General features: G+C 45.0%; 1 protein-coding gene across 3 annotated transcripts in view; it reads left to right on the top strand.

The window, feature by feature from the left end:
- Ascc2 (activating signal cointegrator 1 complex subunit 2) overlaps window positions 1-13364 on the top strand; it is a 46821-nt gene that overhangs the window by 15250 nt on the left and 18207 nt on the right. For all 3 annotated transcript variants that reach the window (XM_031339976.1, XM_031339975.1, XM_031339977.1), the window contains 4 exons: window positions 4034-4101; window positions 6143-6253; window positions 7549-7661; window positions 12563-12637. In XM_031339976.1, the coding sequence (XP_031195836.1) occupies window positions 4034-4101; window positions 6143-6253; window positions 7549-7661; window positions 12563-12637 (367 nt within the window). The remainder of the gene's footprint in view (window positions 1-4033; window positions 4102-6142; window positions 6254-7548; window positions 7662-12562; window positions 12638-13364) is intronic.

Below are 13364 nucleotides of genomic sequence, written 5' to 3'. Positions count from 1 at the left end.
TTTGTTTTGTTTTGTTTTGTTTGAGGCAGGGTTTCTCTATGTAGCCCTGGCTGTCCTGGAACTCACTCTGTAGACCAGGCTGGCGTCGAACTCAGAAATCCGCTCTGCCTCCCAAGTGCTGGGATTAAAGGCGTGTGCCACCACTGCCTGGTAAGTTGTTTCTTTTTAATTTAAAAAATTTTAAGTTACATTTCAAACTTTTATTTTGTGCAAGAGTGGGCTCTATCCTTCCATTAAGTCGATCCTAGACATGAAACTAAGGCCATTAAACGTGATGAAAGGTGCATTTTCCTACAGAGCCATCTTGCTGCCTGTCTTGGATTTCTATTGCTATAACGAACACCATGACCAAAAGTAACTCAGGGAGGCAAGAATTTATTCAATTTACAGTTCTATACCAGAGTATATTGTTATTGAAGAAGTGAAGGCAGGAACTTAGTGCTGCTTACTGGCTTGCTCTCCATGGCTTGCTCAGCCTGCTTTCCTATACCATCCAGTACCACCTGCCTAGGGGTTGTACCACCTACAATTGCCTGGAACTTCCTACATCAGTCAAGAATGTCCTGTGGACTTGCCTACACACAGGCCATTCTGGAGGTGGCATTTTTTCAGTTGAGAGTCCCTCTTCTTAAATCCCTAGTTTGCAGCCAGCTCAGTACACCATGACTACTACTTTTTTTTCCTTACTAATGATGTGAAGCCTAAGCTGGAACTCTTCTGCCTCTGCCTCACAAGGGCTGAAATTACAGATGTGGGCCATCATACTTTGCTTTTCTTTTATGTTTTTGGGGGATTTGCTGTTTTATTTTGAGACTGGTCTTACTATGTAGTCAAGATCAGCCTAGAAGTTGCTACATAGTCCTGCCTCTGCCTCCTAAATGCTGGGGTGTTAGATATACACTACTATGCCTAGCTCCAAGTACTTTAAAGCTATTTTCCAATCACCAGGCTAAGGATTCTAAACTGACTTAATTAAGGAGAATCTCAGTTTTGGCTCCTAGAAGGTGGTTGGTCCAAAAAAGGTGCAGACCAGGCTCCTGGAGCCTGTGTGTGGCAGCAGATGTAGCCTGTACTTCTCTCTCTCTCTCTCTCTCTCTCTCTCTCTCTCCCTCTCTCCCTCCCTCTCTCTCTCTCTCTCTCTCTCTTTCTTTCTCTCTCTCTCTCTTTCTCTCAGAGCAGCTCTCTTTTAAGTCCTTTAATAGAAGGCACAAGGGCAGCATCCACTTCCAGTACCAAAAAGACTCTGTGGCAAAGCAATTACTTGTAAGAATGATGAGGAAGAAAAGATGAGAGGGTGAGCTGCCCCATGGAGACAAGCATGGTCCTCTCTCTCTCTCTCCTACTTAATCAACTGGCAAGATTGGTGTTGGCTATCAGCAATCAACTTCTGAAAGCAGGGTTCCTCAATCTCAAGCTTTTTTGCGCATCAGGAGAAAATGAGGCCCTGCTTCCTTCATAGGTTGGTGATGTGTGGCCGTGTCTCCTGTTCCCCCTGGCTCGTCAGGGAAGAGGGAGCCCAAGGATGCCCTGCTTCTTCCTTACCTCTGTAAAATTCTAAGATAAATTGATTGGCCTACCTTAAAATAACACGCAGTTTTCAATGTTTATTTATTTCTTTGTATGTATGTGGATGCTTTGCCTGAATGTCTGTGTGCATGTGTTCATGTAGTGCCTGCAAAGGCCAGAAGACGACAGCAGATCCTCTAGAGCTAGAGTTACAAGTGCTTGTGAGATGACAGTATATGGGTCCTGAGACACTAACCCAGATAGGTACTCTGGAAGAGCAACCAGTGCTCTTAACCAATGAACCATCTCTCCAGGCTCAAGATGTATTTTTTTAAAAACTTTATTGATTCCCTGTGAATTTCACATCATGCACTTCAGCCTTGTCACGTGTGTGTGTATATATGTGTGTGTGTGTGTTTTGCCACACACATATATGTACACTGTGTGTGTGCCTGATGCCCATGGAGGCCTAAAGAGGGCATCAGGTCTGTGAAACTGCAGTTACAGATGAGTATGAGCCACCCTGTAGACCCTGAGAACTGAACTTGAATCCTCTGCATGAGTAGCAAGTGCTCTTAACTGCTGAACCAGCTCTCTGGCCCTGTTTTTGTGTGTGTGTGTGTGTGTGTGTGATTTGGGTTTTTGTTGTTTTGTTTTTTGATCAAAAGCAAGAGAAATTATCATTCTCATTGAAATCAGATGAAGAAGAGGAAAAGAGACTCAGAAGACCTTAAGGGTCTTTGGTTGTAAAATTGGAGTTATCTTGCTGGAAGTGGTGACACATGCCTTTGATCCCAGCACTTGGAAGGCAGAGGCAGGTAGATCTCTGTGAGTTTGAGGCCATCCTGGTCTACAAAGCAAGTTTTAAGACAGCCAGAGCTATTACACAGAGAAACCTTGTTTTAAAAAACCAAAGGAAAAAAAGGAGGAACAAATTTGAGTATTCTTGGTGCTTTGAAAAAAAAAAAAAACAACATTTTTCTGGCAGGCCATGAGGGAATGTCTTCTTCATCCTGGGTGGTCAGGATAGCAAGAGGGATATGCCATGTCCCTGGGAGTGCCTATTTGAGAAGCACTGCATAGAGGAGGTGACACGTTCTTGAGATGGGAAGAACTCTGGGAGGTCATTTCAGGCAGAAGAGACAGGGCTGTTGTCTGAGGTTAAGGATGGCTCTGATTAGATCTAAGGGAGGGCTCTGATTCAGGGACTGGAAGCCGGTGGTCTTGGGTGCCAGCAGGGGCTAGATTTGATTTCTTAGGACTTTTTGTATTAAAGTCAGTTCAGACTAGCCCTGGAGGATCAGGACATTCCTTGCCTCTGTGGAGGATGGTGTAGATGGTCCAGGCACACCTTCATAGATTACAGGGAGATAGGAGCCTTGAGCTAAGGAGGCTAGGCTAGAAAAACTCAGCTTGTTGGAATCAAATTGTAAATGGCATCTAGGACTGTGCTGGTGAAAGCCAAGCTACTTGCTAACTCATCAGCCTCACCTGGCATTTTATCCCTTCATGTTAACCTTCCCTGTACCTGGACTAGGGCTGCAGGGTTGTCAGTAGTAGACGCTCTGGCACTCATATACACTGCAGGAGAGAAGCAAGACAGAGGCAGAGAGCAAGACTCCTTGGCCATACCTCTTTGAATTCATCCTTTGCCCTTCTCAAATAGGACTGAAATCTAAAAATTGTCTGGTACTTATATAAAAACCAGACCTCTTTAGAGACAGGGGCTCAAAGCTGGCCACCTCTCAGAGGCAAAAATTATGGTGAGATGAGACATCCCAGGCCTTCAGCCTGGCATTTCTTTGTCGTGTCCTTCAGCTATGATTCCTTCCCTCGTCTTCCTCCCTCCCTCGACATTTGGACAGAGAAACACTAGGTCCTGTCCTAGCTACCATATGCTGTAAAGAGGCACATGCAGCAGCAGGTAGAGGGTCGTAAACATCTTGAACCCAACAGCTACCAACGCGTGCCAAGTCCGTCTCTGTGCGTCGTTCTCGCCTCCTGTTTGCAGGAGGGTAGATTGAGATGGTAGCAGTTCAGAAGCAAAGATTTCCAGAGACATTTCCCCCTGGCATCTCCTCACATTCTTTGAAGTGTGGCTTGGCAAGAATCATGAGTTATTGTAGGTTTATTGAATAAAGGAATCATAGTTCCTAAATTTCCTGCATAATGCAAGTTCCAGTTCCACACCTAGTGCTGTGGTATGGTACCCAGGTTTGATCACTCCCTGAGGACATCAGGAGTAGCTGGTTTGAAGGGCTGCTCATTGTTTTACATAATTCAAAGGTACTTAAAAAGTTAAATGGTACTAAGTAGCTTCCTTTCTCAGCCCTGGGAAGTTTCTCAATGAGGACAACGCTCAGTACTAGCTGGGCCTGAGACCAAGACTCATCCTAGATCCTCCTCACAGGTGCGTTGAGGAAGGGAGAAAGGTCATAGAACATACTGATAAACAATTTGAATATGTCCTATCCATCCTTGACCTCTTGACCTCTCCCCACTTCTTCCCTTTCTCTTCTCTTTTTAGGAAACATATTTACCCAGCAGCCAAGTTACTATAATGACCTGGATGAAACCATTCCCACCATACTTCAGGTACCATCTCTTACCCCTGCCCTGGGGAGAGCAAGCTAGGTAGGGGGAGAAAAAGTCTTTGGATTTTTCTTGAGGAACCTGAGAGAAATGTTTGCTTTCCATTGCTTTCCCAGACTCGTCTTGAAATGTAGCACAGTGTAGGCCATTTACCTAACATGTGCAAAGCCCTAGATTCTGTCCGCATCAGGAGAGGGAGAAGGGAAAGGAGGAGGGGAAAAGAGAAGAGCTCATCCCCCAGATTGTCCTACCCTTGGCTACATGCCTTTCAATGCACCCTTTGCCATTCTTGAACAGACTGACATCTAGATTATTTGACCCTATTACAAAGGGTTTGATTTGTATTTTTTCTCCTTTTCCAGAAGCCAATGGCTACTACTTTCAGAGACCTATATTTCTCAAATCGGAGCTGTGAGGGTTTATAAAACCGTTTTGTGAAAGATTAATGTATATTGTAGAAAATATTAGGAATGTTCAAAAGCTGAAAGGAGCTGGGTGGCTCATGCCTGTAGTCCCAGCTCTTGTGGGCCAAAGGCAGGAGATTTTCTTGAGTTCCCAGGTAAGCTAAGGCTACGTAATGAGACCCTACCTCAAAAAAACAAAAATAAATTTTTGGTTTTTGGTGTTTGTTTTATGTGTGTTTGTGGGAGGGGGTTGCTTTGGGGTTTGGGTTTTGTTTTGTTTTTTTATTTTTTATTTATTTATTTGTTTTGTTTTCAAGACAGGGTTTCTCTGTATAGCCCTGGCTGTCCTGGAACTCACTCTGTAGACCAGGCTGGCCTCAAACTCAGAAATCTGCCTGCCTCTGTCTCCCAAGGGCTGGGATTAAAGGTATATGCCACCATGCCCAGCTTCAAAATTAAGATTTTAATTACAAAAATCAAGATCACATTCCCTGGCAAAATGGCTTAGTATGTCAAAATGCCTGCCACCAAGCCTGAGGACCTGATTAATCCCCAGAACCCACCCACATAGTGGAAGGAGACAAGTTGTCCCCTGGCTTTCACACACATGCCTTATAAACACACACACAAATAAGTAGAAGGAAAGACAGATGGGCAGACAGGTAACACTGCCAATTCAGCCTTGCTTGATTTATGACAGATTCTACTTTCAAGTCTGTTGATTTGTCTTTTGTTTTAACAAAATTCCGATAACCACTGAGTGTGATAGCTCATGTCTATAATTTCTGCATTGGGGAAGTAGAAATAGGAAGATTAAGAGTTCAAGGTGGTTATCCTTGTCTGCATAGTGAGATCAAAGGTATCTTGACCTACACGAGACTCTACTCAAAAAAAATGTGTGTGTGTGTGTGTGTGTGTAGTTTGTATATGTGTATATGTGTGTGTTTGGAGCAGGCAGACTGATGGAAATGAACCTTACATAGGTAACTTCTTGCTTCTCCCCAGTGCATTCATTTATTCAGTCCTTTATATCTGGACTTGTAAGGAGGGGTTGCATGCTTTGGGAATATACACACACATGCATACACACACATACACACATATACAAATTATCCTATAGTCATCTATAAAGGAATCTAAAAAAAACCTCTTAAATATTGCTGAAGGTGTTTCTCAGATGTATATTTGCTGAGTCTATTCAGTCAAATCATAGATGGAGGATTCTTGGGGGTTTACATTTTATATGTATGTTCCATGTATGGTTACTAAAAATGGAACTCATGGTTTTGTTTTTTGAGAGAGGCTCTCACTATGACCTAGAACAGGCTGTGTAGACCAGGCTGATTTTGAACTCAGAGATTCACCTACCTCTACCTTCTGAGTGCTAGGATTAAAGGTATGCAGTTCTACACTCAACCTGGGACCCAGGGCCTTATATGTACTTGGCCTATAGTATGTTACTGAACCACACCTTCAACCCTACATGGTTTACATTTGATCCTGTCCACCATCCCATTGGATGCTCTGTCTCTAGGTTCTAAGGCAGTTTTTGGGTCACCTGTCTCTAATTGTGGGGTGGGGATCCTAGGTGCTTGTTCAGCAGGATGTGGATGAGAGAGAGCCCTTTTTGCCTTTCTTAGGTCTTCAGCAATATCCTCCAGCACTGTGGTTTGCAAGGGGATGGGACCAGCACTACACCCCAGAAACTCGGGGAGAGGGGTCGGTTGACCCCCAGTGACATGCCTCTCTTGGTAAGGTTGCTCTTGAACCCAGCTGCTTCTGGCTGAGACCTTCAGCTAAAGCCTGGCTGCCCTGGGCTGAGAAGACTGCCAGTGCTACAGGCACAGCAGTTTCTTCCCTGCCCCTGACCTCTGCCTTGGATTTAATCTGTGTTTCTACCTGTCCTGTGGGCTAAGAGGCTTTTCGGTAGGTTTTGTTCCTCCCTGGGAAACCTTTACAGAACACTAAAAAGAACAAGACACGAGGATTTGAGAACTGGGTCTAGTCGTCAGTTCTGCTTGGCAGGCTCTTTCCTTGGACCAATCATTGATTCCATGAATCTGTACTGAGGGATCTCCAATGTGTGCCAGGTCCTGTACTGAGCCTAGGGGATAAAGCAGCAAGCAGAAGCAGACATGGTACCCATCTTATGGCACTTAGAACTCTCCTGAGGATGACATAGAGAAAGAGAACATGTAAGGAGCCTGGGTGCTGTGTTAATCACTACAGACAGCTGGAATGAGGCAACTGTGAGCTATCTTCGTGGCATTTGCCATCTGGTGAGAAAATAGCCATTGAGCAAGTGTTTCAGAAGCATGCATGCCAGGAGCTGTGGGAGCAAATCATCTTAGTACTCTGAGCCTCCGTTTCCTTACCTGTAACATGGAGAGCCCAGGAGCCACCCAACCTGCTCTTTCAAGTTGGTATGAAAATCAGCAAAGCAGATGAGCAGACACCCTGTGTCCTGTGGACGCTCTTTAAAATGTGAGCAAGGGATGGCAAGCTTGCCACTCCAATCTTCACCAGGCTGGGTGATCTCTCTGGGCCCAGTGTTCAGATTCAGGTTCATTTTTCTGCAGGTAGAAGACTATCAGAATTACAGGTGATCTTAGACACTATTGAATGTAGCTTGGTGAAACTACCTTAGCAAACTCTAAGACTTAGAATAATTAGGTAGATGGGTTGGAGAGATGGCTCAGTGGTTAAGAGCACTGACTGCTCTTCCGAAGGTCCTGAGTTCAAATGCCAGCAACCACATGGTGGCTCACAACCACCTGTAATGAGATCTGACGCCCTCTTCTGGTGTGTCTGAAGACAGCTACAGTGTACTTACATATAATAATAAATAAATCTTTAAAAAAAAAAAAAAAAGAATTAGGTAGCCCAGGTTACCTTCTCAGAGATGCCCCCACTGCCTCACCCCGCTTTCCTCCCAGGCAACTTCCTGCCTGCTGGGAGCTCTGGCTTTGTCAGTTATGATTTATGCCCTCTGCCGAGAAGTCTGTGGGTCTAGAAAGAGTAATACTATGTCTTTTCTTGATAACAGGAATTAAAGGACATTCTTCTCTACCTGTGTGATACCTCCACCACACTCTGGGCCTTTCTGGACATCTTCCCTTTGGCCTGCCAAACCTTCCAGAAACATGACTTTTGTTTCAGGTAGAGTGGGACTTCTGGTTAAAGTACGGGCTCTGATCCATACATTACTCAAATATATATTGTTGTAGTCCTTAGAATATACCAGACCAGGGATGGAGAGATGGCCCTGTAGTTAAGAGCACTTGCTGCTCTTGCAGAGGACCCAGGTTCAATTCCCAGCACCTACATGGCAGCTCACAGCTGTCTGTAATCTCAGTTCCAGAGGACGTAACACTCTCACTCAGACACACATGCAGGCAAAAACTACCATGTACATACAGTTACAGTGAATAAATCATTAAAAAAAATATACCAGCCCATCATCCAGCCTGGGGACACAATGAGAAACATAGGTAAAACTTCTGCTGAGAGGAGCCCTCAAAATTGTAGCTAAGAATGGGATAAGGGAGGGGGAAAAAAAAACCCACAGCAAGTTTTAAGTCTGCCTTGTTTGTTTTGTGTGCCTTATCAGGGGACACATTGACAGACAGTAAGAACCGGCATAATGAGGAAACAGCAGAGGTGTGCAAAAAGAGAATGACACCTAAAAACAGCCTTGAGCAATGAGCAGGAAGCCTGTGCACTGGCTGTTCCTGCCATCCCAGCTCCTCAGGAAGCTAAGGCCAGAGAGTGACTTGAGCCTCATGATTTGAAGCTAGCCTAGTTGGCATAACTAGACCTAGTCTCAGAATCTAAGATGAAGCAGAGGGACCCAAACCTTCAAGATAGAAAGGTTCTGGTGACGGGGTGGGGGGGGTGTTGAAGTGATGTGAAATGTACAAAAAGCCCAGACTAACTGCCAGGTGTGGTGGCACAGGCCTTTAGTCCCAGCACTTGGGAGGGAGAGGCCGGCAGACCTCTGTGGGTTTGAGGCCATAGTCTACATGGAGTTCCAGGATCTTCAGGGCTACATAAAAAGACCCTGTCTCAAAATAAACAAACAAAAAACAAACATCCAGACTGTTCCAGAGAGAACCAGGAAGTAGAATGTAGCCTGATAAATTAGTTCAGGACTCCAGGACTCCAGAAAAAGGAGCTGATAATAAAATGAGGGGGTTTTACTATTTGGTGACAAGCTGGTGAGAGTGGGGTTTATTCTTATGCACTGGAAATCATGCGAGGCTTCAGTCCAGAGAGTCCTAGTGATGAGCGTGCTGAAATGGACAAGAGCTCAGAGGAATCTATGACAAGAAGGGAACCTTTGCCCTCTTAGCATCATGAGATCTTTCTGTGCCATGAGGAGGAGGAGAGTGTGGCCTTGGGCATTCCCAGGCTAGGGTGAAAGGACCAGCAGCCTGCTCATTGCCTGGCAACAAAAAGTACTGGCCTATTCCCAGTGGCCTATAACTGTTGCTCTTGCCAGGCAACTCCCAACCATTTGCAACAGCTTCTGGGAGCAGTCCAACTCCATTTATCCTCCCTCCCATCTATCCATCCATTCTGCCATTTACCCACCCATTCAATAAAACATTTATCTAGCTCTGACATGTGCCAGAGATGGCAGCTGGTCCTCTGACTCCTCCATGGTCTCCTCCGCTTGAGAGAGTCAGACATTAGGGTTGATCAGCTTCCCAGGGATCATTAGAATGAAGTGCTGACCAGCATTCTCCAGATAAGAAAGGGCTTGGGATAGGACTGTAGCTGTCCACTTTGGGGGAGAAAAGGTATTTTTAATAATAAAAGAGCATGTGGAAATGTAAAAAAGATAGAAAGCCAGAAACTGAAATCACCCTCAGGAATTGTATTGCTCTCGGCATTTTATACTCTGCCTATTTTCATTTACTTTAAGCAGTTTTCTCATTTTGTCCAAGCATCTCCCCAAATAAGCACAGATGGCTTCTGAGGGAGGAAGCTCTGGAAGAGCAGACTTTTCCTGTAAGACACGGTGAAAGCAGAAGATTGCCCACCCATCTTGGAGTAGAGGGAAGAAAGGATAAGGATGTACCTCAAAAGTGGCTGCCTTTGACTCATCTATAGCCTGCAGCCAGCCCAACCTGTTCCAGCCTGTGCTGCAGACGTGAAAACCCTTTGCTAGCTACACCCACATATACACACAACCCCAGTTCCCACAGCACTGGGTTAGTGGTCCACTTATCCAAAGAGCTTGCTTCACTTTCCTCTCCCATCCACTCAGAGTGTGCGGTGTCTGCTCTTGGTGGGGAGTCACTAGGGCTTTCACTTTGACAGAACTCAAAAAGAGAGATGACTCAGCAGTTAAGAGCAGGGTCTGTCTTCCGGGGACAGAGTCCACTTCCCTGTACCCTTACACATGTCATACACAGAGAGACAAACACATATACACAATTTAAAAACCTTTTAACTATGTGTACTGTCTGGTGAACTGTCTTCCTCTTCCTTTTCTAGTTCTTTCCTCCCAGGTCAATGCAGTCTTTAGTTTGAGTGTGATTTTCCAGAGATGTGCAGAACAGGAAGATGTGCATATTATTTCCCCTTTTCCAGTGATGGGAATGAAACCCAGGCCTTTATAAATGCTTAGCAGAAATTCTACCACTGAGCTACCTTCCCAACTCCCTCCCCTTTGTTAAAAATTGGAAGCTGTGGTGGGGGAGATGGCTCAGTGTCTTGATGGTGACTGAGCAGCCTGTGCATCTGGAAGCTGTGCTGGGGGAGATGTCTCAGTGTCTTGAGGGTGACTGAGCAGCCTGTGCATCTGGAAGCTGTGCTGGGGGAGATGGCTCAGTGTCTTGAGGGTGACTGAGCAGCCTGTGCATCTGGCACACAAGACACCAGAGACAGGTGTTTTATTTTTTGTGGCTTTTTTCAGTTGTTTGCTGTTTCAAAATACATAACATTGTACACACACCACTTCCTACCTTTGCAAGCATTTTTGAGGACTAATTCCTAGAAGTAGAAACGCAGGGACAGATGGCATGTGCATCTTTAATTCTCACACATCTTGCCAAATCACGCTCCCACCAACAGCATAGCCTGGCAAGAGTTGAGCCAGCTTGGGCTCTGCTGCCCTCGCTGGCCTCTGCTGATGCTGTATCTAGGAGGGCTTGTTCCTTTTGGCTCAGCTGTTCTCGGCCACGTGCAGTGCTGCAGTGAGATAGTCGTGGCTGAGCCTGCTAGAGGACAGGACACACTTGCAAAGCACCTGCATGAATCCAGCACCACACTAGGCACTTAAGGGCACCTCCGGTTCTGAGAAACTTAAGATGATTGGAGGAAGAATTAAACCCTAGAAAAGAGGAACTGTTCTGCCAGTTATCGGGGCAGCATGTCCTGTGTGCAGCAGATCTGGCCCTTGAAGGAAGAATCTTGTTGCTAAGTACACTGTGAGGAGGTAGGCCTTGGACGCTGCAGGGTTCGGAGGAAAAGAGCAGCTGCTTTGCCATGCTGCCCACCTCTGCTAGTCTCAGACTCCAAGGCTCAAGCCAGCTTCCTGCCTCAGCTTCACAGAGCTGAAAATACAGTCATATGTAGCTATGCCACACTTATCATGTATATGTGTATAATTTTTTGAGGAAATTATAGATTTATTTTGTTCATGAGTGTGTTTTGCCTGTATGCATGTATGTACACCATGTGCATGACTGGTGCCTGTGGAGTACAGAATGCATCAGATCTCCTGGAACTGGAGTTACAAACATTGTGAATCACTATGTGAATCCTGTTAACCAAACCCAGGTCCTCTGGAAGAGCAACAAGTATGCTAACTCCTGAGCCGCCTCTCCAGCCCTGTTGTGTGTGTATAAAATTATTAATTGTTTTGCTATTACGACAGGGTCTTGCTGTATAGTCCAGGCTGGCTTCCAACTTCAAACCCTCTTCTTTCAAATTCCCAAGTGCTAGAATTACAAGATGAACCGCCACATCCAGCTTGTAACTTTTCACAAAGAGTTACAGTGCAGCCACGCAGTGGTGGCACACGCCTCTAGTCCCAACACTCAGGAGGCAGAGGCAGGCAGATTTTGTGGGTTCAAGTCCAGCCTGGTCTACAGAGAGAGTTTCAGGACAGCCAGAACTACATAGTAAGACCCTGCCTTAAAAAACAAAACAGACAAAAAGTTGTAGAAAGCCTAACATTTGTACTCATTTCCACATACCAACTGACAGACACATACACACACATAGCTAAAATAATCTTTAAAAAGGTTACATATAAACTAACTGGCTTAGTTACAGTTGTAATATATGTAAGTCCTGAGCATATTTAGCCTGTTCTTAGTAAATACACTGCATTATCATATGTAAACAATTTGTAGCGATTTCAAATCATGCCAAAACCAAAAAAAAACTACTTCATATCTTAGAACCAAAGTGAGAAAAAAGTATTGGTAACTAACTGCATTTCAGGACTCATAGAATTGGCAAATTTTGAGCAAGAAGAAAGGTAATCCTGTGCCTGTTTCACAAACCCAGGAGTCCCGTGTAGACCCTGTGGTCACTTTGTTAGAATAGGCAAAGTTATTGTCACTTCCCATGAGGCTGTTGGAGTGGCACAACACATCCTTCCAGAGTAAACTCAGGAAAACCCTGGGTAGCTACAGAAAATGGTTATGGACTAGGCTGGGCTGGGAGGGGTAGATTGACTCAGTAAAACAAAGTGAGGATCTGAGTTTGATCTCTTTAGAACCCATGTCAAAATGTAGTACTCTTCCTGTAGTACCAGTGCTGAGAGACAGAGACAAGAAGGTCCTGGAGTTCTCTGGCCAGTCAGCCTAACTTAGTTGTTGAGCATCAGGCCAATGAAAGACCCCATCTCTGAGGTGGACTGCTTTCCTGAGCACAGCTCCTGAAGTTATTCTGTGGTTTCTGCACACACAGAAACACAGGAACACACGCTGTGGGCTTATGGGAAACTGAATGAACCTTTCTGCTCCTTTGAGTTGGCTTTATTTTCTATCATAATGCGGTATTTATGAATTAATCTCCTTTTTATGTGTTTGCTTCTGCAGACTAGCTTCCTTTTATGAGATGGCAATTCCAGAAATGGAGTCTGCAATTAAGAAGAGGAGGCTTGAAGACAGCAAGTGAGGCAGGGACAGAACTAAGTGCTGCACAGGGAGGGAAGCCTGAGTGCAGGCAGGCTCCCACCATAGGACAAAGGGGACCAGAGACTGTGGTATTGGGCTCTAGTCCTATGCTTAGTGGCCTTCTAGCCCTGGTTTTTTTGTTTGTTTGTTTTGTTTTTTAACAATTCCTGAGGTTTTATATTTTATTTTGTGTGCTAAGGATTGAACCCTGGACCTTGTGCATGCTAAGCACATGTTCTGCCACAGAACTACACCTTCAGCTCTTAAAGTTTTGTTTTGTTTTGGTTTTTAAATACCTGCTTTGTGAGGACCTAAACAGAAACACTTTGGCAAGTAAAGATTTATTGTTTGCTTGCTTTGATTTATTAATTTTTATTTAGCTCTTTGAGAATTTCATGCAATATATTTTGACCATATTCACCCCTCCCGCAACGCCTCCCTGATCCACTCCCCATCCCTACTTACCTGACTCAATGTCCTCCTTTTTCTTTTCTTCTTCCTTCTTTTTTTTAACATATGAAGTCAAATCTTTGCTGCCCATATACTCTTAGATGCGTGTGGCCTTCCACTGAAGCATAGTCAACCTTACAGGGGTCGAATGTTTACAGGAAACTCACTCTCCCCCAACAGCTATCAGCTCCAGAAGCTCCTCAGCTGGGGTGGGGCTCTGTGCCCACCTTCCCCTTTAACTCAGCTAGGGGTGGGGCTCTGTGCCCACCTTCCC

The sequence above is a fragment of the Mastomys coucha genome, unplaced genomic scaffold, assembly GCF_008632895.1.
Source record: "Mastomys coucha isolate ucsf_1 unplaced genomic scaffold, UCSF_Mcou_1 pScaffold22, whole genome shotgun sequence".
Lineage (NCBI taxonomy): Eukaryota > Metazoa > Chordata > Mammalia > Rodentia > Muridae > Mastomys > Mastomys coucha.
Note: the sequence above shows the minus strand (reverse complement) of the source record. Positions and strands in the feature narration are given on the sequence as shown.